At 44.4% G+C, this 27363-nt stretch overlaps 1 protein-coding gene across 2 annotated transcripts in view; it reads left to right on the forward strand.

Moving 5' to 3' along the window:
* bcl11aa (BAF chromatin remodeling complex subunit BCL11A a) overlaps nucleotides 1–27363 on the forward strand; it is a 54677-nt gene that overhangs the window by 1188 nt on the left and 26126 nt on the right. The window contains exon 2 of one of the 2 annotated variants that reach the window (XM_037124412.1): nucleotides 3477–3929. In XM_037124412.1, the coding sequence (XP_036980307.1) occupies nucleotides 3477–3929 (453 nt within the window). The remainder of the gene's footprint in view (nucleotides 1–3476; nucleotides 3930–27363) is intronic. The other variant, XM_037124413.1, reaches the window with a different exon arrangement.

A 27363-nucleotide genomic window follows, 5' to 3' on the forward strand; every position in this document is an offset into this window, starting at 1 on the left:
CAGGACAGCAGCGGTCCTGCTCCCCGTCCGCTCCTCTTTATTCTTCTCCTCTCGATTTCGGACCGACACAAAAAACAAATAAGATAAAAAACAAATAATGCAATTCAAGACTAGAGCTTCGCGCACAGGTAAGGTAAGGCGTAAAGATCGGCTCGTTGGTGTTGCAGCAGCAGCAGCAGCGTGTGAAGGGAAAGCGACAAGATTCCAACATTTTTTTTCCTTTTTTTTTTTTTTTAGTTGAGTCGGCAGAATTACGCACGGCGTTTATTGACCTCCAACGCTTTATTTCTTTTTACTTTAAAAGATGTCCGGTATGTGACGAGGGAGCAGATAGGTGTGTTTGGGAAACCGCGGGGCGATTAGTAAAGTGGCGTTTTATCACCGCACCATGTGCCACACTGTGTGTGCCGTCTCACAGCTCTGGGTTTTTTAAAACCATTTTTCTCTTTATTGCTCTCAAAGTGTCCGGCGACGACCAAAAAAAAAAAGGAGATATTTTGGCATCTTTACGCACAAGTGCTTGATTATGTTTCGGTATGTTGACTGGCTGTCGCTCGTGTTTGGTTTGGAGTGTGTTTGTATGTGTGTGTGCTTGTGTGTGCGTGCGTGTGTGTGTGTGTGTGGCCCCGGCTGGGTGACAGCGCAGTCACCATGGCCATGTGCCGTCGCTAGGAGGCAGAGCGCGATCAGAAAATCCAGCGCTGAACTTAAAACCTGATCAGTTTCACCGCCACCCCTATCTACACGGGCTACTATTTGGCGATCTCTTTAGAATAAAGGGAAGGTATACAAGACATGTTGAGGGAGAGATGGAGGGGGGGGCAGGGGAGGGAGGGGGCACAGAGGACCCCCCCCACACACACACATACGCACACACAACCAAATGCACAGCTCCTCTTCATAACATCAAACCCACCTTTTCCCCTCGTGTCTCGTTTTTTTTCTTTCCCTTCACATTTGTACATACATGCAGCTACACTGTGATGTGCCTCGCCTCTTACCCCCTTAAAACCTCTCGCCACACACACACACACAGTCACACCTCATACACACATTTTATTCAGTTTCCACATTTGTCATCAAAGAAGGCACAGAGACCGTCCCACCCATCCTCCATTATTTCCTGTTTAATGGCTTTATTATATATCGTTGCACACGTGCTCCGTTTGCTGCTTTTGCGCGTGTGACGGCGTGACCAGGGTGAATTTAAGTAGCACATTCGGACAAACACTGTCCACTATTGTCTTTTTCCGTTTTTTTTCTTTCTCACAGTGTTGCAACTCTACATTTCCTCCTTCAGATTGAATTACACCATCAGTAATTTCCATATTTCTCCCAACATTTAAATTTAATCCATTTTTTTTGGGGGGGGCGGGCACAGTTGTTAAGTTTTCAGCTTGTTCCTGTTTTATAGATTTATCATGCAGGTGGAACTTGCAGCTTGGTTAAAAGACTTCTAGCCGAGGATGTATTCATTCCCTCATTTTTTGGGGGGGTGAAATTTTCCTCCTTTTTGGAGAAGTGATTTTATTGTTCTGCATGTTTCTGATGTATTAATGTGGTGCTGGAGACACACCGTCCTCCTCTCTGCTCCTCTTGCTGCACTTCCACTGCCTTAAAAATAGACACAAATAAGTGATTTGTTCTGTTTTATTGAAATTGAACTGCACAGACCTGCTTTGTGTTAAAAAAAACAAAAAAAAAAACAAAAAAACCCCAACTATTTCAGGTCTCTTACCCTCCCTCCTCATGCTCCATTAAATCCAACAAAATGTTTTTTCAAACCCCTGGATATCCACTCTTGAGTTCAACTTAAGAGGTGAGGGGCTTATGCAGCTTTCATTAGATTTTCTTTTTTCTTTTTTCCGTGTGTGTGCGTCGTTGTTGTTGTTGTTTTATCCCGTGAATTTAATGCCCCCCCCGGGAGCTGTTGTGTAACTTGCGTGGCGTTGTGTTGACCTGAAGTTAAATCAAAGAGGAGAGAAAAGGGTGGGGAGGGAGGAAGAGGAGAGGGAGGAGGAGGAGGAGAAGGAGGAGGAAGGGGGGTGGTGTTGATAGGGCGGTTTGGGGGGGGGGTAGTGGTGGTGCTGTTGGTGCAAACGGGGAATTTATCATGTTATCTCCATGTCCCAGTTTGCGCACAGATGTCGCTTAGGATCGTAGCGTTCAAATGATATTTCCTTGAGGGCATGTAGTCCACATTCAGACCCTATCTCTCTTGCTCCCTCCTTCACACACACACACACACACACACACACACACACACACACACACACACACACACACACACACACACACACACACACTTGTGCATTCCCACGCGCACATCTCTTACACATGCATGCACAGGAACCCTATCCTTTTTATCAGACAAAATCTGTACCAATCACCCAGACAGTGAAAATTAAAATCTATTTTTTGACTCTCAGTGGTTTTAAGTTCATTAAAATGTGAAATTGGCGGCTGAGTAAAGAAGGTCAACATGCATTAGGCGGCTAGCACAGAGTCAGACTCTTCACCTTGGACTGGAAGATTTCCTTTAAAAGAGGGACAGTGAATTATGTTCTCCCGTTTCGCTCGTCTAATTCGGCGGGCCGCTCTCTTCACACTCGTCCTCCCTGCACTGCAGGACGGTCTGAGCTCGACAAAAGGCTTCTTAAAAAAGTAGTCAGGAGTTAATCCGGCCTCGGAGGGGTGAGGAATTGGGCTGAACGGCTCATTTTGGGGTGATTTCCTGCTGTACAGAGTGGCTGGTATCTAAGAACTATAAGTCCGGCACATGTAATCGAGGCTGAGGGAAGAGTTTCCCTCTCCCTGACACACACTCCCTGTGCCGCCTGCCTTCCCCTTCCTTCCCCCAGCACATGTGCTGGACATGTCTGTCACAGTTTTCCCTTCAGCTGATTACAGGATCAAAAGCTGTACAAACAAGGTTAGGCAAGTCAAAATCATCCACATATTTAGTTTTTTGGTGAGTGCTGTGTTTAACCATCATTTTCCAGGCTTCCCCTGTCATTGGATATGAAATTGTTATCCTTGAGGAATCTGATTTGAGCTCTGCAGCTATTCGGGATATTCTTTCCCACCATTTACTCTTATGATGTGTGATCCACATCAGCTTGCATTGTAATCATTTTTCCTGCATTACATGCATTTCTATCATTACAAGGCACATTCTCTTACCCCCCTTTATTGTGCGCACCACATGCCAGGCTTGTGTTTAGCTTTGACTCTTTAACTCTGATCCTCCATGTGACAGAATGAGTGCACTCTGCTCTTGTCATCTCTTCCCACAAACAGTTGTATCAATAGGTTTCAATTACAAGGGAGAAAAAGAGAAACATAAACATATGGTTGTTGCTTTTTTTTGCCACCTTCTAATTTCCTCTTTTTTTTTTTTTTTTGCTCACTTTCCTCCCACCCCCACTCTTCTTCTCCTTCTTCCTCTGTGCTTGTTCCCCCTCTGCCTCTGCCAGCAGCTGAACCCCTCTCCACGGCCATCGTCTCGTCGGAGGAGCTGTCGGAGCGCTGCTCGGAGCACTCGGAGGAGAGTGGCAGCCTCAACGGGCACCACCCGGGCTCGACCGTGGGCCGGCTGGCCCGGCTGGGTCATGACGCTCACCCCTCTCTGGAGCAGGACCTGCTGACCTGCGGCCAGTGCCAGGCCACCTTCCCCCTGGCGGACATCCTGCTCTTCATCGAGCACAAGAGAAAGCGATGCCACGGGCCGCCCTGCCTGGCCGTGGGCCGCGGGCTGGACAAGCCCCCCTCGCCCTCTCCTGGCCTGGCCCTCACCCCGTCGCCTGCACTGGGCTCCCTGCGAAGCCGGAGGCCCGTGGAAGTGGGCGTCCAGGCCACGCTGGCAGATGACGATGACGACAGGTTCTTGTCGCCTCGGGGGATTTGCCCCAAACAGGAGCCCCTCCCAGGTAACCAGACCTGCCTCCACACCAAATAACACACACCACCTTTGTCTGGATTTGACCACAGTCGCAGTAGCTCTTAAGTTAAGAGAGAGGCAGCAACTTGCTGGCCGTGGCTGCCAGATCGTCTCTGTAGAGGATGTGATTATGCCTATATATCAGCTTTAGTGTGAATAAGGAGGTCAAATCTTACAGAATATTAAAAATAGCAAGCTCTCCTTCCTCTAAACAATTTCTGAAACATTATTCGTTGACGGATAAAACATCCCCTCCAGTGTGCAAGTAGCTTTCCAGATTCTGTTTTACTTATTGGCACATTGTCTCTGTGTGTGTGTGTGTGTGTGTGTGTGTGTGTGTGTGTGTGTGTGTGTGTGTGTGTTGCTCTAGATGGGGTTATTTTGTGGGTGTTTTCTACAGCAGCAGATCTTTTTTCTCAATCCCGTCAACACAAAGTGTGTGTGTGTGTGTGTTCTACTATGACAAGCCAGCGTCGTCTAGAGTCTAGCCTACATGTTGCTGATTATCTCCATCCAAACCTTGTGGGGGATGTAGCAGTCTGAGCACAAGAATTTTTAGGGGACACACACACACACACACACAAACACATGCCAATCCTTCTGAAGGAAAGGAATCTGATTGGCTGAGACTTGTTTTGGGGGGGTGGCTTGGCTGTTGTCAGACAAACAACAACAGAGGGACGTCACAGGTGGGGAGGAAACCCGGGAGAATACGCCTCTGTTGTCTTCTGCGGCTGGCACAAAGGCACACACACTGGTTTGATTTAGGATGGCTTTCTCCTTCTGTCTGTGTATGTGTGTGTGTCTGTGTGTGTGTGTGTGAGAGAGAGTAGTCTTCTGTCCTTACTCACTAGTGTAAAGGGCAGTGTGCATGTTCGTGTGTGTGTAAGACAATGGAACGGATCTAATCGTCAAGCCAGGTCTGACCAATTGTCCTTCCACTGATCCGCTGAATTCAATGCAGAAAATGTGTGTGAGTGTGTGTATGTGTGTTTTCCCAGTGTACCCACTTTTCGGCCATGAGGACCAAATCCCACAGGCCGGTGGCAGAGAGACGTGTGACCTTGACTTTGTGTTACCACTGGTCAGTGTGCGATCACACTTGTGAGACAACATGTGTGTGTGTGTGTGTGTGTGAAGAGGATCAGTGGCTGAACTGGATGCCGGGAAAACTGTGTGTGCATTTGTGTGTGTTTGTGTGTGACTTTCAGTCTGGGGAGTAACTGCAACCTCTTTCTGGGATTGGGTGCGCGGAATGTATGTTCTTTCACAGTGTGTGTGTGTGTGTGTGTGTGTGTGTGTGTGCGTGCGTGCGCCTCACTCTCATGTGGCCCTAGCAGATGTGTCCTGCTCTCGGTGTGGTTTCCCCCCCTTCCACTGCCACATCTTACCCGACTAAATGCAGCCCGACTCTCTCTTTTTTTCATGCTCTATCCTCTCGAGTTCACCTCCATACCAAACTTCATAGGTAAAACACTCAATTTTCCTCCAGTTTTATATCTCTGTTTTTTTTCTTCTTCCCTTTCCATCTTCTCTCCCAGCACAAGAATCAAATGAGAAGGCGATCGGAGAGAAGGGAGAAGCCGGCTTCAGTTTTTTTTTGCTCTTAGAGGGAAAGTCGTTTATTTAAAGCGTCTTAACACCACTAATTATTTGTTGCAGCGCCATTTTTTATCTTCCCCTTGCATTTTAATTAGCAGTAGTTTTTAGTGGCGGGCTGCCTGTACTAAATTAGCCATTGCAGAGAGACAGAGAGGGAGAGAGAAAGCGAGAGGGAGGGGATGAAAAAAAAAGAGGGGGTGAAGATGAAATAGAGCAGCGGAAACGCGCTAGCAAAATACACACTTTATCACTTTGCTGGTTGAACGCAGCTCAGGAATCCTAAATGTTGCAGTTTGTTTTTTTTTCCTATTTTCGGGTTGTGTTTTTGAGGAAACGAGTGCAAGAATCCGGTGCCGCTTGTTGGTTTGGCGTTATCAATCCTGCAAGTTTTTATTTTTATTTTTTTACAGTCGCAAGAAGCGGAAATAAGTAAAAAATTGTCGTCAAAGATGGATTTGACCTTTGACCTTTGCTGGCCTGAGACAAATCTATCTACTGTATGTCAACTGGAAGGAGTTTCTTTTTTTGCTAAAGCTGCTTTGCGTCTCCTCAGAGACTATACATTTCAACACCCACTCCCCCCCCCCACACACTCACACACACACACTCTAGCAGACACTCACCAGCTAAACTGGGTTATTAGAGCGATTTACATCATAATACAGGCGTCTGGTTGCTTCAATAGCGTTGTGTGTGGGAACGTCTTGGTAGGAACAGCTGTACACTCAGACAGGAGGAGAAAACAGGACAGCAGCGTTATATATCTTGTCTGATGTTGACGTCAAGCTGAGCAGCAGACAGACCAGGCGAGCGTTATTAAATGCTTTAAATCGAGGAGGCAAAAAAAAGAGAAAAACCCTGGCTCTTAAAAAATCCGCAGCAAGGAATTTCATCAGTTTATTTTACGTGTGTTTTTACATTCAATGGATGCTTTTCTTTCTTTCTTTTTTTTTCCTTGGAGCTCCTGGACACACACACCAGCACAAACACCACCTCGCAGGGGCCGAACCGAGGCAACACGTTCATTCTGATAGCCGATAATTAAAGCCAGCGTTTTTTTTCCCTCACCGACCTCCCAGCTTTCATCCTAATTGACCCCAAACTGTCACAGCGAAGTAAATATGTGAAAGGCAGGATATGTGAAAAAAAAAATGTAAAAAAAAAAAGAGAGAGAAAAATCTGCTGGAATCTTCAACCGCAATGATAGCTGTCCAGAAGCATTCCTAATGACAAAAAAAGGAGGCGAGGGGAGGAATGCGTGTGTGTTTCTTATTTGTGAAAATGCTGGCTGGGTGTTCCAGTGTGTCTCCGAGGTTTTTCCCTTACAGTACACGAGGCCTCTGCTCAGCCAATAAGGCGTCAAAATGACAAAAGATTAATTATGGATTTGGTGAAAAGCTTTATTTTTGCTTTTTCACCTCATAGACTTCAACTACAATCTTAAGGGATTTCTTGTTTCCAATTTTTCATGTTGTCTTTCAGGAGGTTTTTACTGCTCTAATGAGAATTGGAGTCACATCTTATTTTGACTTTCTTTGAGAAATCCAGGCAACATATTTTCAGGCGCCCTTCTCTTTTAATCGCCGCATATATTCGTTTTATTTTTTCCTGCATGCATCTGCCTATACAATGTGAAGGCTGTATGGCTGCTCGCTGTGAAACATGAATCTGTGTCCATGGTCAGAGTGCTACAGAGCTCCTCTGGCTGCTGCGAGGCTCAGAGGAACACAAAGCGTCGGACTTGTGCCGGAACGCTGCTATTTACATATCAAACAGCTCCGACCGAGGCATTACCTGTGTGTGTGTGTGTGTGTGTGTGTGTGTGTGTGTGAGCAAGAGAGAGAGAGCACTGTACAGGAAAAATGCCGATCAGCGATGCAAAAAGGCAGCACACCCGCCCACCCACACCACACACACAGACCCACACACAACCATACACACACACACACACACACACACACACACACACACGGTTAGTGCGCTCTCTCTCTTGCCCATTTATTCTATTAATCCCTGACTGAGATGAAAATTCTGATTATAATCCCTGAGGCGCCCCTCATTCAGAAACAGCATCGCTAATGTCTCAAAAGAGAGGGGCTTGCATGTGTGTGTGTGTGTGTGTGTGTACGTTGATGTGTGTGAATGGACATCTCTCTCGCTCTCTGTTTTTTTCCCTCCGTGTTTTACCCAAAAGTGGTTATGATTGAAAAAAAAAAAGAAAAAAAGAAAAATCCTGGCCTGAAAATTGAAATTTAGAATGAATTCTTTGTGGATTATTTCGACTGTAAATACAATTTCTGCTGTCCGGTTTGCCAAGTGATTTCTCATAATTAGCATCAAGAATTTAATCCTCTTCCTCTATGGGAAATCACTCCTAATACGTGTGTTAATGAGCTGAAATTGATACGTGGCCAGTGAAAAAATAATTATTTCTCCTTATTGACCATTGATTTTGTTGAGCAATATTGGCTGATAAGCCGTGTTAGCTCGCTAATATTAGCTCATTAACGAAGATGTGCATCAATACTCATACATGATGTTGAATCCCCAAAATTTCCTAAACACTAAATTATCAGACATGCTGATATTTCTTCACCCGGTTTCTGATCGTCCTTATTGCCGAGCCCACTGAAGAGTCATCCTGGCTCCAAGCCTTGTAACATGAGTATTGTTAGACTATGATCTAGTGATTAGCAATTAGCTTATCATCACTGGCTAATGCTACCCACCTCAATACACATTAGTGCATTTTTAACACCCATTCATTGTCTGGCTCTGTGTCAGATCTCTCTCTATCTCATGTCTATTCTCTGCCTCCTCTTCTTCTCTTTTTTTTTTCCTTCATTTTCTCTTTTGGCTCATGCGTCCGTCTCTCTCCCTCCAACATTAGCAGTCAATGCAAATCCAGGACAGCCAATTGATACTGAATCAATTACAGTATGTTTGGTGTGTGTGTGTGTGTGTGTGAGAGAGTGTGTCATGCTGTAGCTCAGCCCCGGTGAGCCCACAAAGAGATTTCACACGCTGGCTGCCATCACTAATCTATTGTTGTTCCCTCTTTCTTTTCTCAACATAAGATTTTATTTAGTGGACTCAAGTGCGGCGTTTGAACTCAAGCGTTTTTTTTTGTTTTTTTCTCTCCCAGTGCGGCAGGAATATCACTGTGTTGGCATTTTGAATGAGCTTACTGAATGTAAACACGTCAGGGTGTACACGAGACGTCAGTTGCGGGTCTGACGTACACTTCAGGGCCGCTGGAAAAGCTGTAAAACTAGGGCCAGACAACATGGCCTTAAAGTAATATTGATATACGTTAAGACTCTATCACAACACAGCATCTTGATATTTGGAAATCACCTTCAAATTCTCAGGCTAGGGGACAAAATATGATATCATAAAACTAGGAAAAGACAACTCTTATGTCAAATAACCATCCAGGAAAATATATATAGTCACATGTCACCGTAACTAAGTGATATTGTTATGTTGCCCAGCCTTACTAGGAACATTACTAATCTGCCACCCAAGGCCAATAGGCTGTATTGTGTTTTATATTCAGCGCACAAAAAGAAAAAAAAGAAAAAAAAAAAACTCACTCTCTAAACTGCATATTGACTGAACTGTTGATTATTGTCTTGCTCTGAATGTGTGGGTGTGTGTTTGTAAAGTGTGTCTGCGATCCAGACGGAACCAAAAAACTTGGAATTCACTGCTGACACATTTTGGATGCAGTGATGAAAAAAAAAAAAAAAAAAAAGCAACGGAAAGAAGTTCTGTGTGATGCTCAAAATAGAATATAACCGAGTGCCTTAACGGAATTTAAAAAAGTTGCTTTTTCTCCGGGGCCTGTGCTGGGAAAGTCCACACGGTGGTGAGAACTGTCGATTTGTCATTCATCCTGTCTGGTACACACATTCACACTCACACACACACACACACACACACACACACACACACACACATATTTTATTACATAAGATAGTATTACTGCAGCAGTGATGAATTGCTGAACTAAATCCAGTCTGCTTTAGTCCCAGCTTTTTATTTAAAGGGGCACTCCAGCAATTTAATATTGCACTTACTGATAACAAGATAAGAGAGATTAAAAAGAAAAAAAAAAAAGTATGGCCATTTTTAAGCGTTTGAAGCTGAGATATCCTGACTTTTTAGAGGCGAGTATGGGTCAAGCTCCAAAAAATTGCCGGGTCCTACATTTCCAACAATGCAATGTTATGCTTATTTTTAAAACCTCCTCTTCCTTGTAAACACCTACGTCTTTCGAACTCCATAGCTCCGCCTTACCACAGGCTCTTACTGCTATAAATTTGTGGTCTCCATGCTCACGCTGAGACAACCCTGATGACATCATTATGACATCACCAGGTTTTATTTTCTCAGACATTATGCAGCTGTTCTCTGAGGCTGAGGAGTCCCGACTGAGACCAAGTAAACTGGGTGACACAATAACCATCACTATTAAATTGTACATTTGTAGTAAATTAAACTTGAATCAATGGTTATTTCACAGTTCAACAATGAAATGCTATTTAAAAAAACCCCATTAATTAACCATCTAAAAGCGTTATTAACATCAGTAGCAACATCAGGAGAAAGAAATGCTTAACAAATGGTTGATAGAATATCTAATTGTTTGTTAATGGCGACATAACTATTAACAAAAGTTTAATTAACTAAATATTTAGCTCTTATTAGTGATGGTTAGTGCTACCATAAACCGATCTTCCTTTTAGAAATCTGTGGCATTCACCATTAAAGGTGCAATACGTAAGAACTCATTCATACTTAAAGCAAATAGGGGGCAGTGTATCACAGCAGCAACTGCTAACCGGGACCAGGTAGCACACTGATAGGAAAGTCTTTGTGAGGGACAGGCCGACGCTAACATGCTAACTTGAGTAGATATCTCTACGACGCCATACTTAGATGCCACAATGTCAAAACAGTTGTTTGTTCACATTCTGCACCAAATTCCTATCAATTTTGAATCGATTAAAAAAAATGATTTTCTTACATATGGCCCCATCAAACACTGGGTTACCTTAAATTGTTGAGGTGCCTTTGAGCAAGACAGTGTTCTGCTACTGCGCTGAATGTGAATCTCGAGAAAAGAGAGTTTCCCTGTTGTGAGTAGTAGACTCTTGCATCATTGTGTCGAACACCAGTTTTTTTTTTTTTTTTTTTTACTTGCAGCACGAATTAGATTCATCATCGTAGCAACAACAAGCAAACTGCTGTCATTTAACAGTGAGAGACTTTACAACGGTAGCCACTGCCTTTTTTCCTCAGACAAATCGCCTGGTTGCACAGGAAGTGAAGCATTTCACATGTGCGGTGGGTTTTGGAATAGATATAAAAAGAGCAGGGCACGATCACCGCCACCGCAGCCAAGCAGACAACAACAACATCAACATCAAAGGGTGAAAAAAAAGAGAAGAAATCCAAAAGAAAGACGTCATGTTGCCCACACACCATGATTGACAGCTGATCCCTGGGAAAAGGCAGCAGCAGACACACCGCGGCGACGGTGACCAAAGATGGAGGCAGATCTGTAGAAGACAAAAGATCTCCCAGATTACCGCGGTTGGTAAACCACTCAGAGACAATGACAATCACAGAGAACAATAAGACATTAAAAGGACCAGTGTTATTTCCCCCGCTTTTGCAGCAGTGACAGTGTGTCGGTGTGACGTCAAGTAGACTACTGTACGCTCCCCTTGATGAAAGATTGTTTATTGATCTGGCTCGTCGTGTGTTTATGCAAGCGATTCGACATCCATGCTACATCTACTCCTTCGTGGCGAGGGAGGGGAAAGCTGCTGTTTTTGGCTCCCTCGCTGCTTGCTCCGTGTGTGTGTTTGTGCGTGTGTGTGTTTATTCCTGTGCGCTCACTCGCACGGAGACACACGCGCTCGGCCTGCTCAGGGGGTGCGCACATGTATCTCGGCTCTCTTATTATGTTGAAGGCAGTTGAAGGCCTGTTCATAAAACTGTTTATACACTACAAAGCTTATTTATATAGGCCACTGGATTACAGACTGGCTCAACACACATATACCACACACACACACACACACACACACACACACACACAGCATATTCGCATCACACTGGATATATATGTGTTCATGTGAAAGGGCCTCTCTTTGTGCGTACCTGTTAATACTTGATGCATACGTTGGTGTGTGTGTCGCGCATAAACATGAAAGAGTGTGTGCCTGTTTTTGTGTGTGTGTGTGAGAGAGAGAGAGCGAGCTGGCAGTGTGAATGCAGGACATCCCCTGGTGAAGTGTGCCAGGGCTGAGCTGGCAGTGTGTGTGTGGCCAGTGTGTGTGTGTGTGTGTGCGCGCGCATGTGTGTGGAAGGGCCTGGCTCCCTGCTCTGGTTTCATGTTCCCCATTTGGCTGAACTACTACTACAACTGCAGAAGAGCAGCACACATACACACACACACACACACACACAAACACCGCCACACTGTAACTGTGTGTGTGTTGATAAGCAGAGCACATACAGTACAGCGTATGCACGGCTCCATACGAGTGGGTCTAATCTTTGATTTTGGCACCGTGAGTCCTTTTTTCTTTTTCTCTCACTCCCACCACCTTTTCCACTTCACTTCCTCCTTCTCGGCAAATCAAAAGCGTGTTTAGTATCGAAGGGAAGTGATCCTCAAAGCAGGATAACATATGTAATTCTTGTGATCACAAGCAGCTTGATATTCCTTTTTTTTTTACATGAACAACTTGCTGCAAATGTGTGAGACGAGACAACCGAGGCCCTGATGGCGTTTAACAATTAGTCTCTCTTAAAAAAAAAGCTATTTTGCTTACTGCTTCGGTCTCAGATCAGCGGAGGATACAAAAAACAAGCTCAATCATTCATACTGATGATGTCACAGATAGTGAAGCCAGCGCTACAGTGAGTCACATCGAGGAGAAACCAAGTATGTCCAAAATTGGTAAAAACAAACAAACAAAAAAAACAAAACAAAACAAAAAAATCTGAAAAAAAGGATTAGATACTGTAGAGCAGAGCTGCACAAAGTTCGGTCCGGGGACAGAACTGATCCATCATAAGGTTCAGTTTAACCCACCAGATGCTTCGAGCAAATAACAAATCAGTTAATAAAATATCTAATAATGTTCATGCTGTTTAATAGTTTAAAGTTTCTTTAATTAGTCAGGATGCATACTGACTATTTTTCACAATCTGAGCATGGTGGGCAGTAAAGAGTGAGCAGAGAGCGTGCAGGAAGTCGGTCATTTCTCTTTTCAGGGAAAAAGATTAGATGATTTGTTGACTGACCAAAATAATAATCCCTTAATCATTTACATACTTGTCTTTCTTTTCCAAACACAAATGGCTCAAAATCATCAGTTCTAGGCTCCCTAATGTGAGGATCTGCTGATTTTTCATCGCTGTAAATGGATTACTACTAGGTTTCAGACAGTTGGCCGGACAGAACAAACCATTTTCATGCATCTGACGGACTAAACTAGTTATTGATTTTATCAAGAAGAATCTGAAATGCTGCTTCAATATCAAACCCAGAGGGACGTTTCAAAAATGCATCACCACAAAATGTAAAACTGTGATGCTGAGCTGATACATGATACATGGACATCAGAGTCCAGTCTCGGAAAAGCTGTTTACATCCACCTTTCTTTCTCTCTCTCTCTTTGTCTATGTTTGTATGTATGTATGTACAAGTCACAGCCTAATGGCCACTACTGTATTCACAGGTAGATGCACAGCACAGTGGATGTAGTGCATGAATATGTGTCGAGACATCATGTTACATCACACTGGAAGCAAAAATAGGAATCGTTTGTCTTACCCTCGCCCACACACCCCCCTCCCGATCCTCACACCCTGCCACCCTCTCACCCTCCCACCTACCTCCCCATCCTGACTAGAAAGGCAAGAAGTGATATTAGATGTAATACATGGACGCATGAATCCTTTTCACATCTACAGGTTCATCCACACACACACATCTAGATACGCACAGGTATCATAAACCAGCACACCAGACATATTTCTGCTGCACCATGTTAGGTTGATTTTCCCCCCAAATCTTTGCTTTTTTCAGGTCAATTGCTGAACTTAATGAAAATAATGGACAAATGTCACTTCTTGGTCATAACCAGACAACCACAATTAATGGACTCGCTTCGTTCTCAGAGGTCACGAGCCACCGGCCTACTGTACAGAACGGCTTTAATCTGAGCTCAGTATACCATTGCATCTTTTACGTCATCATCATCCAGCATTCACATGTTCCTCAGGCGTGCACTGCTGTGTTTTCCAGCCCAATGACAGCCCGCCGCTGGAGGAGGAATTTCCTGCAATACTTAAAATACACATATGGAACTTCGGCTAAAGAAAGAGATAAAGAACTCGGCTGTATCTTATGATGTCACAGATATTAGCAATTGTCGCGTCAAACTCCACGCCCTGTAATTACACCCGCTCAGCCCTCAGATGTCGAGGAATATGCCATTTAATAATGCTTAAAAAAAAAAAATCACACGCATAAACACACACACACACACACACAACATATAAGGAACTCCCCCATCGCCACCAGCAGCAGCAGCAGCAGCAGCAGCACTGACTTTTCCCGATAATTTGCGGAGGCTCATTTGAATTTTAAGCGCTACTTTAATCTTCAAAGCTCAAATAGCTTTATGAATATGCATGCAGTGGGCAGACTTTAGTTCATTACCTAGTTGTAAATTCTAATGACCATTAGGTCCTCACAGTAATTGCCAATTGTTTTGCATTTTTGATTGGCCTATTACCATGCGCATTCGCGGCGCACATCAGCTACGCTTGTCAGAGCCGGCATGTCAAGGGGTGTTTGTGTGTGCGTGTGTGTGTGTGCATTTTCTCATTTGTGCCTTGGGTGAGAGATCTGTGTATGTGTGTGTGTGTGTGTGTGTGTGTGTGTGTGTGTGTGTGTGTGTGCGAGGTGGGTGTGTTTTTTAGGCTAATATAAATGAAAGTTGCATTTTTCTTAATTGTGTGAAGATTGAGAGGCGAGCCAGAGATTGGACATATTTAATTTACATGATGTCTCGTCTGTTCCCTCATTACACTGCTTGTCTCAAGCAAAGACACACACACACACACACACACACACACACACACACACACACACAAACTAAAATATACCCAATGCAAACCATCTGGCTCCCTCCTGTACGTGTCTGTCTTGACATGGTAAAATGATTTCTCAATGCCCATCTCTCTCTCTCTCTCTCTCTCTCTCTGTCAGCCTATTCATTTTTAGTGTCACCCCCCCTTTCTGTTTCTCCTTGAACAAACAGATGTCAGATACTTCTCTTTTCTCTCTGCTCGTCCCTCCCTGGCTCGATCTGAGGCTGCCATTTTGGAGACAGTGATTCGTCTTCCTAAGTGAGTTTCTCTGTAAACACGGATGAAAACTCGCGGAAAAAAAAGAATAACAATTCCATTGTTCTGTCCTCGGCAAAGAAATGCGACTCTCTCTCTCACACTCTCTGTGCGTGCACTCACTTTTTTCGGACATACACCTTACGCTTCCTTTGTACTAAAAAAAAGAAGGCCCCTGTTCTGCAAGTGTTTTTTGTTTTTTGTTAGTGGGAGACAAAAGAAGAAAAGAAATCAATAAAGTAAGTCAATTTTCATCTAATAATGAGGGAGGACGATTAAGAAAATGAGAACAAAGACAGAAAAAAACGTGGCAACAACAAACAGAACAACTGGTGCACAGGCGCTAATCTTTATGTTTTCTTCTCCGCTTCCCTTTGTTGCTGTTCTCCCCATCTTTCCACCCTCCCCTTCTAGCCCCCCCCCCAAACACACACACACACACACACACACACACACACACACACACACACACACACACACTCGCACACACACCTCATGTCCTCTCAGTTTGTGTACAAGTGCTGTGAGGGAGATATCTGAACCTACATAGCGATGAAAAGGAATTCTTAATTGCCCAGAAATGAGCAATGTTACAAACGGCGGTGTAATGGACGCAGCCGAGGGGAAGGATTGTGTGTGTGTGAGTGTGAGTGTGTGTTTCGAGGGGTTGTCTCCGGTGGGACTCACGAGGCCTGTTTCCTGAGGTCTCTTTTAGCCCCCCTACAAATACACACACACACACACACACACAAGCACACACACACACTCACACCCTATATACCTCTGGCTGCTGTTACTCACTTCAAAGTTGTTAATATTCAGCTGGGAAACTGTATCCAGAGCACAGCTAAATTATTAAGCGTATGAACTTTTTAGGCAGTAAGATGAACTGATGGGCCACATCTATGAGATCCTCTTCTTCTTCACGTGTGTGTGTGTGTGTGTGTGCGCTTGTGCTTGTGTATACATGCCCTCTCCTTCTGCCCGATGCTTGGTCTTTGGCCAAGGGCATGCATAATTGATCCCGTGCCCACTATCATTTTCTTGATGTAATTGCCCCGGTAAGATATGATGAAATCTAATGGATAATTCATTCCCCCACCAAAACGGATAAAGCACCGCTAAAATGTACTTTCATGGCTCTTTTTGTCTGCGGTGCATGTGCGTTTAGTCGTACGCTCAAGTACACAATACTTGAACAGTGTGTGGTCAGGCTGGAGAAGGAAAAAAGGTAATTGATATTTTTGCAGAGGCATAAAAAACTAAGAAATTGACATTACTTTTTAGGGTAAACTCACCAAAAGTGCCAGTTTTTGATGCTGACATGAATCATTTTATGTATCTCTGTTAACTGTGATTTCCAGTGCAATGAGAATGAAGTCAATAAATAAATTAAAAAAAAACAAACCCCAATGCTTTCTGGTAACCGCAACTAATCCATCCTCTGTTTTCAGCTGTTTCGAAGGTTAAAGGTTATTGTTAATTTTGACACATCGGTGGCACACAAGAAAATCAACACTGTTATTTTGATATTCTAAAAAAAAAAAAGTGCAGTCCTCCCCCTACCCCCCCAACCTCTAGCCGAGTGCCACAGTGATTTTAAACCGCAGCCAAAATGACAAAATTGCCCTCGAAATTACCCCGGCGACGGCAACATTTAACACTTGCTCCGTCTCACCTCCCCTCGAATGTTCGACTCAACCTGCCCCCTCCCAAAAACACAACCCCGAGGAGGAGAATGAGAAAAAAAACATGTATTTAAAAAAAAATTCAAGATGTCTTGTTAAATAAATATCAGAGTGTGAAAGAGACCGTAATTCCTTGAACAAATAATCTGGGAGCAAAGCCACTCTTTTGTGCGAGTGTGTGTGTTTTTTAAGCGAAGGAAGAAAAAAAAAACTGAAAAAAACAGCACCTTCACCTGCTCTTTATAATTCTCCCTTCATTTTTCTCTCTCTGTCTTTGTCGACCCCCCCCTCTCCTGTGCTGCAGTTTTCCGTTGGAAGACAGATGTGTTTCAACACGCTCTGGACTGTAGTTAACACTGCTGATCTCTCCCTCACTCACTAACACACACACACACACACACACACACACACACACTTTTTTATTTATCTCCCTTAATTTAATGGAACCTAACCTGCCTATTGGCCCCTTTGTTTGATTTCAGACTTTTTTTTGGTCTCTAGCTGGCTGAAAAGCATCTGTTCAAAGGTATTCTCTCACGAAGAATGCACGAGTGTGCGCCGAGCACCGTCTGCTGACAGACAGACAGACAGAGAGACGGACAAAGGGACACACACACACGCACACACTGTTTATCTTTGCTGTAACGAGAGAAAAATACAGGCCCCAGTCTGCAGCTCTGGAAGAGGTGGGATGGGGGGGGAAGACAGAAAGAGAGAGAGAGGGGGAGAGAGAGAGAGACGGGGGAGTTTAGGAGAAGAGGGCATAGGGGTAGAGCGCCCTAGGGGGATAGGGGATGTGCGAGAGAGAGAGGGTAGAGCGAGGTAGGAAAGGCTGGGTCCTGGCGGTGGCTGTCCATTAACAGATGAACTTGGCAGACGTCCAACTGTTTGATGAGACGGGTGTCACAGGACTGGCTGTGTGTGTGTGTGTGTGTGTGTGGATGGGTGGGTGTTGGGGAGACACACACTCACATACAATTACACACACAATCTCTCCTCGCTTCAGCTCTGCATATTAACCCACTGTTAGCGTACGGAGTAAAGCTCTCTTTCCTGTTTTTATCTACCTGCACGCACGCACACACACACCTCTCTTTCTTTCTCTCACTAGTTTGCTGGCATGGAAACCGTGCCACGGAGGGTTAAAGAAGGCAAAGACAACAAAAAAGTTCAAACACACACACACAGGGAAAGAAAGAAACTAAAAAAAATAACGGCAGATTTCCACTAATGCCCCTGACCCGCCGAGCCCTCCACTTCAAGAGGCAGAAAAACTCACACATAGGGAAAGTTAGATAGACAAAAGCAGAGAGGAAAAAGCAGGAGGAAGTAAAATATACATATTTTTAACCTTTGTGGAACTGCTGCTTGTGTAACCGAGTGCGAGTTGACAGTGCAGGAGCACATTTATATTTACACCAACAGCCAGGGTCAGGAGGTGCAGCAGAAAAGGAGGGAGGGTTACACACTTTCTGTAAATTTACACTGCCGATCTGCCGCCGCCGCTGCTGCTACAGCTACTGTTGGCTGCCGAGCAGGTTCAGTGAGTTTGATGCCTTGCGTAAGGGCACTTACATGTCTGTCGACTTTCTGGTTGTAGAAAAGTGGCTACGACGAGTTGGGTTTTGGCTGTGTAGTCCTCGCTGTCAGGACATTCTCATAGGTGTTCTTACACGAGCATTTATTCTGGTTTCGTCCTACGCTTCTGCTCCTGTTTCACTGTTGCAGCATTCATTTTTTGTCTGCTGTGATGTTAGTTTGTAGATCGTGTTTGCGGCTGCACACATTTTTCTCCCTTTCTAGACCGTGTCATGGGCCCAAACGCACTGGACTTTACCTTGATTCTGTCTGGTCGTACGATAAAATGTGCTCTTCACCTCTATCGTGTTGTACAAGACGCACTGTCTTTTACACTTGTAAAAAAGATCAAAGGTGGAGCGTGGCGAGCTGCATGACTAAAACATGACTGTAAGCATAAAGGAAATAAGCCATAAAGTCTGCAGTTACCAGTCTGGGGCTCACACACACACACACACACACACACACACACACACACACACACACTGTGTATGCTAGGGATCAACTGATGTGGCTCGGCTATTAGAAGTCGAGGAGACCGATAACTGATATTTGGAACCATGACACATTTGCAGCAAAAATAAGAAGAAGACTGAAAAGCATCAAGGCATTTCTTAAATACTAAAGGTTCAGAAATGGCTGCAAACTTGTGTGTTAGTGTAGAATATTGAGAAATTGCACGCAGGAATGTTTAATTTACGTCTCGAAATACCTGTGTTTAATGTCTTTTGCTGATCGCTCACAGACGCAAAGCATGCAAGGTGGTTGGGTCACCTCAAAGTTTTGTTTTTCTGTACACAAGTCGTTTACATGCCTAAATAACTGCATAATGTGAAAAAATGGCAAATGTACAATCGTAAGTCAGGACTTTGACAAATACAAGAACTCTTCATTAACTCATCTTTGTGCGGTTAAACTCGACACATAATAGCGATAATCTGGGTCATGGTACAAATATGAGAGGAAACGTAAACTGTCATGCCTACCCAACATGCTGTCGTTGTGTAGAAAGTTTAAAAGAGGCCCTGCACATACAATACAATATATATGTATTTGTGTCTTTACAGCATCTTTGTAGCTGCATATGTGTGAGTGTGGACATGCAGTCGTTTTGCTCGGCTGTTTTTACGGCACACAGATGTCACATGGTTATGTCATTTACCAAGGGTCAGCGGGTGTACTCTGCATGTGCTGCGTGTGTGTGTGCCATACGATAGGGCAGGTGGTATGTGGACTTTATGTTTGCAGTGTAGGCGACATGAACTGTGAACTGGACACCGTGACCCGCGCCTATAAGTACAGGCTTGGAACACATGCAGTGAGTATGGCACAGTCAGCTTATGTAACGGGCCTTCCTGCAGCCATGTTGGCGGTCCAGTCAAAGAGACGCGGCGCGGTCCTGTCATCTCGTCACTTACGGTTGATTTGCACGCTGGTTGCGCCGTGCTTTTAAGCTAATTTTAAAGGAGTATTAATTGACCGTTTGCCCACTTGGGGGCAGTCACAGCGGCTCGCCTCAATGACAGACGTTAAAACTCTTGATAAGGCTGACGGGGTTGAAACATTTCAGCGCACCCCGATGAGGAATAGGAACCTTAATCCTCGCCCGATCAGCTGACATATTTTTTCATGCTGCGGGCTTCTCGTGTGGGTATTTGCATCAAGGTATCGGCCACATTAGAAAAAAAAAAACGAGCGCAGTGTGTGTGTGTCAGTGGTTTAAGATCCCTGACCGTTGCTGCACTGCACCCATATTATACCACAGACACACACACGCATTGCACACCCCCGAAGCCTGTAAAGTGGTGTAACTTACTGCCGCTACCTTTGGCTATATCTCTCCTCAGCCCCTCTCTCCTGCAGGCTGTTTGTGGCAGCATTTCCTGCATCAAAAATGAGAGGCGCTTGGCTCGGAGCTACCATATCGGCTACCTTCTTTTTCTCCCCGCGCTCTAATCTTATGTAAACATAGAAATCAGCTCCCAGCTCTCTCTGGCAGATGCAGGCCAGCAGTGATGTCCCACTGTGATACATCCCTCTAAAGCCCAGATTAAAAGTTTTCGAGGCACAGGGCATTTAGGGGAGGGGAGTCTATGTAGGACTGGGGGGGGGGCGCAGCTGTCATCTCCTCAGTGTATTTATACCTGAGAAAAAAAGGAAAGAAAGAGGGAGGCTGTGGTCTCTAGTTGGTTGCAGTCTTGGGTGGTTTGCATGAAAGTGGTCGGACTTTGGAAGAGAAAGCTGTAATTGTTCAGGAGATACAAATATCTGCACAGGGGGGTTATAGTACAAGTAAGACAGCCAATGTCTATTTTTTTTTTGTTAATGGGAGGATGGCAGCACTTCTCTCTTTGAAGTGTCTACTCCTGCCAGAAATCCGCAAGAAGAAGAGACAGAGGGAAGGAGGGAAACAAGCATCCCAAAAGAGAGACAAAGATAAAGTGGAATAAAGAGACGGGCAGAAAAAGATATCTGCAGCGCGTTGTGACGTGACCCATGTCCAGCGCCATGTACGCGTAAAAGCATCTGTCTTCAAAGACATATTTTATGTATGTGTGTGTGCGAGCCGTGTTTATCTGCGTCCGCGGCTGTCTGTGTGTATCTGTGTCCGTGAATGATCTATGGTTTGTGTTTACCGTGCCATATTTCGGCCTGGCCTGCCGTCACCGGCGTATGAATGATAAATTGCGGATGTCCATCGGATTCACCCGAGCACCTGTGGTCCCCTCGCTCCCCCCCGGCCGTGTGGCAGGAGAGCAAGGAATGATAAATAAATAAATGCATAAGCGAAGTGAGAGATAAACAAAACAGGCCTCTTAAGGATGGGACTTTTTTTTTTTTCCTTCGAGGGGTTTGTTCAGGAGGCAAGATTTATGGAGGAGATTTTTAAAAGACACATCACCGTTACTTTTAGTCCATTTTGAGGAATGTAACTTCTGACATTCTGACTCAACGTACCTCAAATGAATCTCGCCAGAGAAGCTCTTCCACCCTACACCAAAAACATCTGGAGTCCGTCACAGTGATGACCACGTCATGGATGCATTTGATGATAATTTTCTCTATTCGTTGATTCATTCCTTGGTTTGTGAAGCAAAGATTGTAAAAAAAAAAAGTGAAACTGCTGCAACGATTGATAGATCAATTCTCCAGTTGTCAGAAATGAATCAACCACCAGCTATTTTGATAACCAGTGAATCAGTGTGAGTTATTTTTCAAGGATTTAAGCTTCTTAAATGTGAACGTTTTCTGAAAGTACTGCTCCTCTGTGACTCTGAATTGAATATCTGTGACGTCACCTTGGGCTTCAGGCAACACTGATTCACATTTTTCACCATTTTCAACAACTAATCAATTAATTCGAGACATGAAAAACAATCGTTAGCTGCAGCACAGATATTAACTTTACGATCATTTGATCCAATCTGGGATGCTCTAACCAGAATAACGACCTGATGAATTGATCATCAAAATGATTGCAAATGAACTTTCCACGGATCAACCAAAGCTGTCAGACATGGTGACATGGTCTCTCTCTCTCCCCCCTCCCCCTCTGTTCATGTCTACCTCGCTCGCCCTCTATCAGTCTACCACTCTAATCACAGAGGAAAGCTACTTGGACAGTTCGTCATCATTTTATCTTCTATCCACTGTTATCTTTTCGCCGATGAAGTTCTTTAACCGCAGATAGGAGAGATTTCAGCTTCCTCCTCCTCCTCGCTCTGAACCAGCAGGTTATTGTCCAACCGGGTAAAACGGACATTATAGATGCGGATCGAGATAACGTAATCGCTGTTAGGGGAACAAAGAGTTTTTAATCCGCGAGAATCTCGTTCAAGAGTTTTGAGTATTGAATGCAGGAGGAGTGTGTGTGCCAGGTGGAAATGGTTGTTGCGTAACATACCGGTCAGAAATATGTGGTTTCATTTGATATGTAGGGCGGATGAGTGTGACCGGATCATGACTTTTGTGTCTTTTTGGGTCGCACCAATTAATTTCTAGTGGAGCCCTGCCTCGTCATCCAAGCTCCAGAAATACCCCTCACACTCTTGCACTCACACCTTTGAGCCTCTGCCTCCATCGTCCTCTTTTCATACTCCTCACCGCCGACTCCGATCTGTTTTTCTGTTGACACCCATGATTGTGTGCATTTGTGTTTTTATGTACGAAGAGGTTTTAAACTTGTGTTTTTTTTTTCTCTTCGAATGAGATCTCTGCAGTGTATGCGGGCCTGATGTGTGAGTTGTGTTTCTGTGAAACAAACTTGTCAGCTCTGTTTCTGCCCTTTTAACACATGCTCAGTTCTCCTTCTCAGTGTGTGAGTGTGTGTGTGTGTGAGACTGTGGGTTTGTATGTCTGACATCGCACATGGCTGCGTTCTGTTGACCACAGGGGCCTTCGAAGTACAACACTCGTCCTTCTCCTCCACCTCGTCCTCGTCGTCCTCCTCCTCCTCCTCCATCTTTTGGTTTCTGTCTCAATTCCTCCTTCTCTTTTTTTTTCTTTCTATTATCCCTCTGTGTCTCTCGCCCCTCTCTCCTCTCTCTGTGCCCCTCTCCCTCTCCCTCCGTTGTGCGTGTGTGTTTTCTCGGCCTGCTTGTCTCAGTAACAGTAAATACCCTTGCTACCTGACACAGATCCACCTTTCTACTTGACCGCGCACACGGAGAAGGGCAGCTGTGTGTGTGCATGTGTGAGTGAAGCAGTGTATTCTCCAGTGACCCTCTGCCCTCTGGTTTAAAGGACTGACTGAACACACACACACACACACACACACACACACACACACACACGCTCCCCCAAGCAGCCCCCTTCTCTGAGATAAAACACAGGTTTAATCTTTGACACTGTGTCCAAACTGGCCTCTTTGCAGGTGAGGAGAGCCTCCTGGGGAGTGTATGTGTGTGTGTGTGTGTGTGTGTGTGTGTGTGAGAAGCTGTTCGTTTCGGCCTGACCTAAATGTGGAGGACAATAGCCTGGAGGCTGTGTGTGTGTGTGTGTGTACGTCCTGTACAAAAAAAGTGTTGTCTTCTTTGCTGCCTCTGTGTGTTTGTGTGTTCCCGTTTTTTTTTTTTTTTTTTTGTTGGTTTCCTTCAGTCTGCCTCCACACTCCGAGCCTCCATCTTTTTTCTTTGGTTCGGTGACACAACTGTGTCACTTATCGACTTTTTAATTGGTCTTTTCATAATATAGACGGTGTCAGCCGCTCAGTCAGTCTTTGTCTTGTTCAAATCAGTCTATAAAAAAGCTAGCGCGCCCTGCCTTAACGGGTCAGTTCACCTCAATTACAAGCAAAGAAACATATTCTCTTACTTCCCTCCAGTGATATCGAACCGTGTGCATAGTTTTGGTTTCAATTGTCTGGGTTATCTCTCTGAGATATCTGCCTTCACCTCGATACAATGGGGCTGAATAAAATTTTATTTGTGGTTGTTCACGGCACTGATATATGATATTTAGAAAACTTCAGCAGCTATGCATGTTTTCCACACAAAGAACACACTATCGACAGTTTTCACAGGGACGACTTCTTTCGAAATATATTTTCCTGCATAATGTTTCTCAAATTTGCTTTCTTTTACACCGTAAGAGCAACAAAATGAATTTGCTTTTTCTTCCCCCTGTGTGTCCCTTGGAGTTGAGACAAGAAATCTAAGAAATGGCTATCACAAAAACGTTTACACATACAGCAAAACCAAAACTACCGTATTTGCCTGGATGGATAGGGAAGAAAATGTCTGTTTTTGGGGTGAACTGAACCTTTAGGAGCTGTGAAACCACTTAACAGAATGGTTTTATTAGCATAGAGAGTTTTAGTGCTCTCTAAATATTTACTGTGTCTCACTTATGACTACACACAGACTCTTATATCATTTATCAAAATAAACATGCTTTATGTTTATATTTTTATATTATATTTTGCAAATCCAGTCATTTTAGGCCACTACTGCTGATTAAAATTCGTAAAATTAACAAATAAATGTTTCGCATTTTTTGGACGAGGCTCAGTTTAGACTATTCCAGCATGAGAAGTCCAAAAATAAATAAATTGCACACAGTGTTAGCTTGCAACAGCGTGAAGGTGCCAAACCCTCTGGTAAATCAGGAGCGTTATGGCATAAGTATAACATTTCCTTCTCAGTCTGTCATTCAGGGATATGCGATCATGATTCAGGTCAATGTTATTGCACACCCAACCCAAGTTTAAGCCCTTTTTTTAATCCTGTGCCATCACTGTACACACAGAGTTAAGTCTGTTCGATATGCTCCGGTGCTTCACAATAGATTTACACAGAATTGCTTTACATAAGTACCAAATAAAGTTAGTTTCATTTTCAGTTCTCCTCACACGCTCGCCGCCTCATGCTTGATGCTTGCCCACATGCGCGTTTTCCTCGTTGTCAGATTGTCACCTCATTGATATAATAAGCTGCCGCTGGTGCCAGATGTCATTTTAAACATAAATGATTCCTCCTTGTACCCTCTGGTTAACTTTGATGATTTGTTCTCAGCAAGACAAGTGGCTGTATTTTAAGAACGAAACAGGACTGGACAGAAAGTTAGTGTTTCAGGGCATCAAAGGTAAACTCAGAATCGGCTTGTGCAGCTTGTGGCGTTGGAGCACCGCAAGCTGCCGCTGACTCATTCCTGGGTGGAAAATCCATCTTGCTGGCCAAATCTTTGCTACAATAGACACCTAGGAACTTTTGTACCTCTGGTTTCAATAAAATCCCAGAATTCCTTTTCCAATCGCAGCGCTCTCTGATGATGGTGATGTTTCAAATGGAGATATTGACCTTTTAGGAATATTTACCATGTAATGCAATTATACCACTAATGGGTTTGGCCCACTGATCTTTTTATGCACTGTGTCAGCGGGCCAGTAAAACATTGCTGGCTTTATTACAACACAGACACACACACACACGCTCACACACACACACACACACACACACACCATGCAGACCAGTCGGGCCCTGTGCTCATTTGCGTGTGTATGTTCAACATCTATAATCCTCCCTCCCTTGTGCAATCACACACAGGCTCAAGCGCACACGCGTGCGTGCACACACAGCCGCAGACGCGCACGTGCACGCCAGACCCCTCGCGAGTGTGTGTCTGCCAAGTCGGACGGCAGGCTGCCAGCAAAAAAGGGGGCTGTGATTGGGGTGAAGGCTCATCTGCTGGGGTTAGCCAGCTAAAGCCACACACACACCACACACATACACACAAAAACTGACCCAGCGCCCACTAAGATTAACAGGGTTAATTAGCTCAACACGGCCCCCAACCCTGGCTACAGCAGAGGGGCGTCGGTCTCAGGCCGAGCTACAGGAGCGCTAGCTGTTTGTGTGTGGAATGCTAATGTTTTTAGCCACCGGGGTCAAACCGGAGCCTGCTAGTGCTAATGAGCTACATATACACTTTCAGGTTTCAAAGCTGTAATAATATGAGAACAGTTAGAGGCCAGTATAAAGACAGATGCTTGCCGTTCACAGAGAGATGGCAATCAGTGTACGTTTAGGAAATGAGGAACAAACATCAGCTGTACACAAATGTGAAGAGTCAGTCATTAAATATTCATACGGCCTTGGTAATTCATTATACCTTCAAAAGTTGATTATAGTTCTACACAGCGCATTTTTAATATACATTTCCCAGTATATTTTAGTATGTGTGTTGACAAAGCTCCACTCTTTTGCTTTTTCTGACGCTTTAAGCTGCATCTAATATTTGTTGTCAAACTGTATATCCATGGGTTTTATTTTGTCTTGTTGGTTTCCTAAAACTTAATTTCATTTCTCGTGCAGTTTACTGTTCCAAGTTGCACTCCACTTATTTTACACCTCTATATTATAGGGTTCACTTATTGTGGGGACCGTTGCTCCAGAAATCAGCTGTCATCTGTGGCTGTGGAGGAGCTCTGTCAAGACTTAGGATGTAACCCCCGTGATGTCATCGGGGTCATGTTAAGTCAGGCTCGAGACATTTGACAGTGAGCGTGGATCTTGAAAGACAAGGGGATTTAACAGACGAGGTATAGAGAGATGAAGTCACGAGGGAGAACAGTTTGATCCTGGACTTGGTGAACTTAAAATGCTGTGGAGTTTGATACTGAATCAGGCTTCAATGTTTCAAAGGGGCATTGACGAGGGGGATCTGCTCTGCTGACTGTCATTCTATTTTATGTTATGTGTTTTCATATCAGTCGGTGCATTTGACTCTAATTCCGATCTAGGGAATCAAGTCATTTTGTTTCTGAGGCAACAAGAAGAGCACACCCAGCTGAGAGTTGTGTTGGCATTGTACACAGGGCGGTGTGTGTTAAGAGGACACTATGTACTATATATAGTAGTAGACCAGTCGCCTCTCAACACTCAGCAGCATTCGTCCTCACAGCACTCCACACCAGTCCCCTCTTTTGATAACTTGCCAGAAAACTGAATTTGATGAAATCTGGGACCTTTTCACTCTCACCTAAAAGCTTCACTTTCCATTTTCATTGTGTCACCTGAACTTACCAAGCTAATGCTAGCGATAGGGCTGACTGCAGACACCTGTGTCCACCAACAATTCCTCTTTCGCACATCTCTGACACTCACGCACACATCTGGCCTCAGGCCTGTCAAAAACAGGTAGTGAGAAATGTGAATGGCTGTTGAGGCGAAACGTGTCTGCCTGTGATGGGATTGATTTTAGTCTGATTTGTGTATGAATGAGTGTGTCTGTGGATGTGAGTCACGGTGGTTTGTGTTGTGCTCTCTGGTTGTCTCGTCTAAATATACCAGCGGACCATGAGAAAGATTCTCTGTTTTTTTTTTTTTTCTGTGGCCACCAGCCCTCTGATACATATTGCCACTTTGTCGCTGCCTTTCACTCCTGATATTACACCATTTGTGAGCGGAAAAGGATTTAAATAGGAGCCATTTTAAGGCCAGAAACTGCATTTACAGAGCCGTGATGGCCGTCAGGGGTTTTTCGGTGAGCTATGCAAGATATGCTGCTGCCGCCTTGTTTGAGACCTTGAGGCACTTTTAACGGAGAGAAGAGGAAGAAAGTAAGGTGGTGGGAGGTTATACATAAGCCTGTATCAGCCGGGGTAGAGAGCGACAGTTT

This window comes from Acanthopagrus latus, chromosome 15, assembly GCF_904848185.1.
Source record: "Acanthopagrus latus isolate v.2019 chromosome 15, fAcaLat1.1, whole genome shotgun sequence".
Taxonomy (NCBI): domain Eukaryota; kingdom Metazoa; phylum Chordata; class Actinopteri; order Spariformes; family Sparidae; genus Acanthopagrus; species Acanthopagrus latus.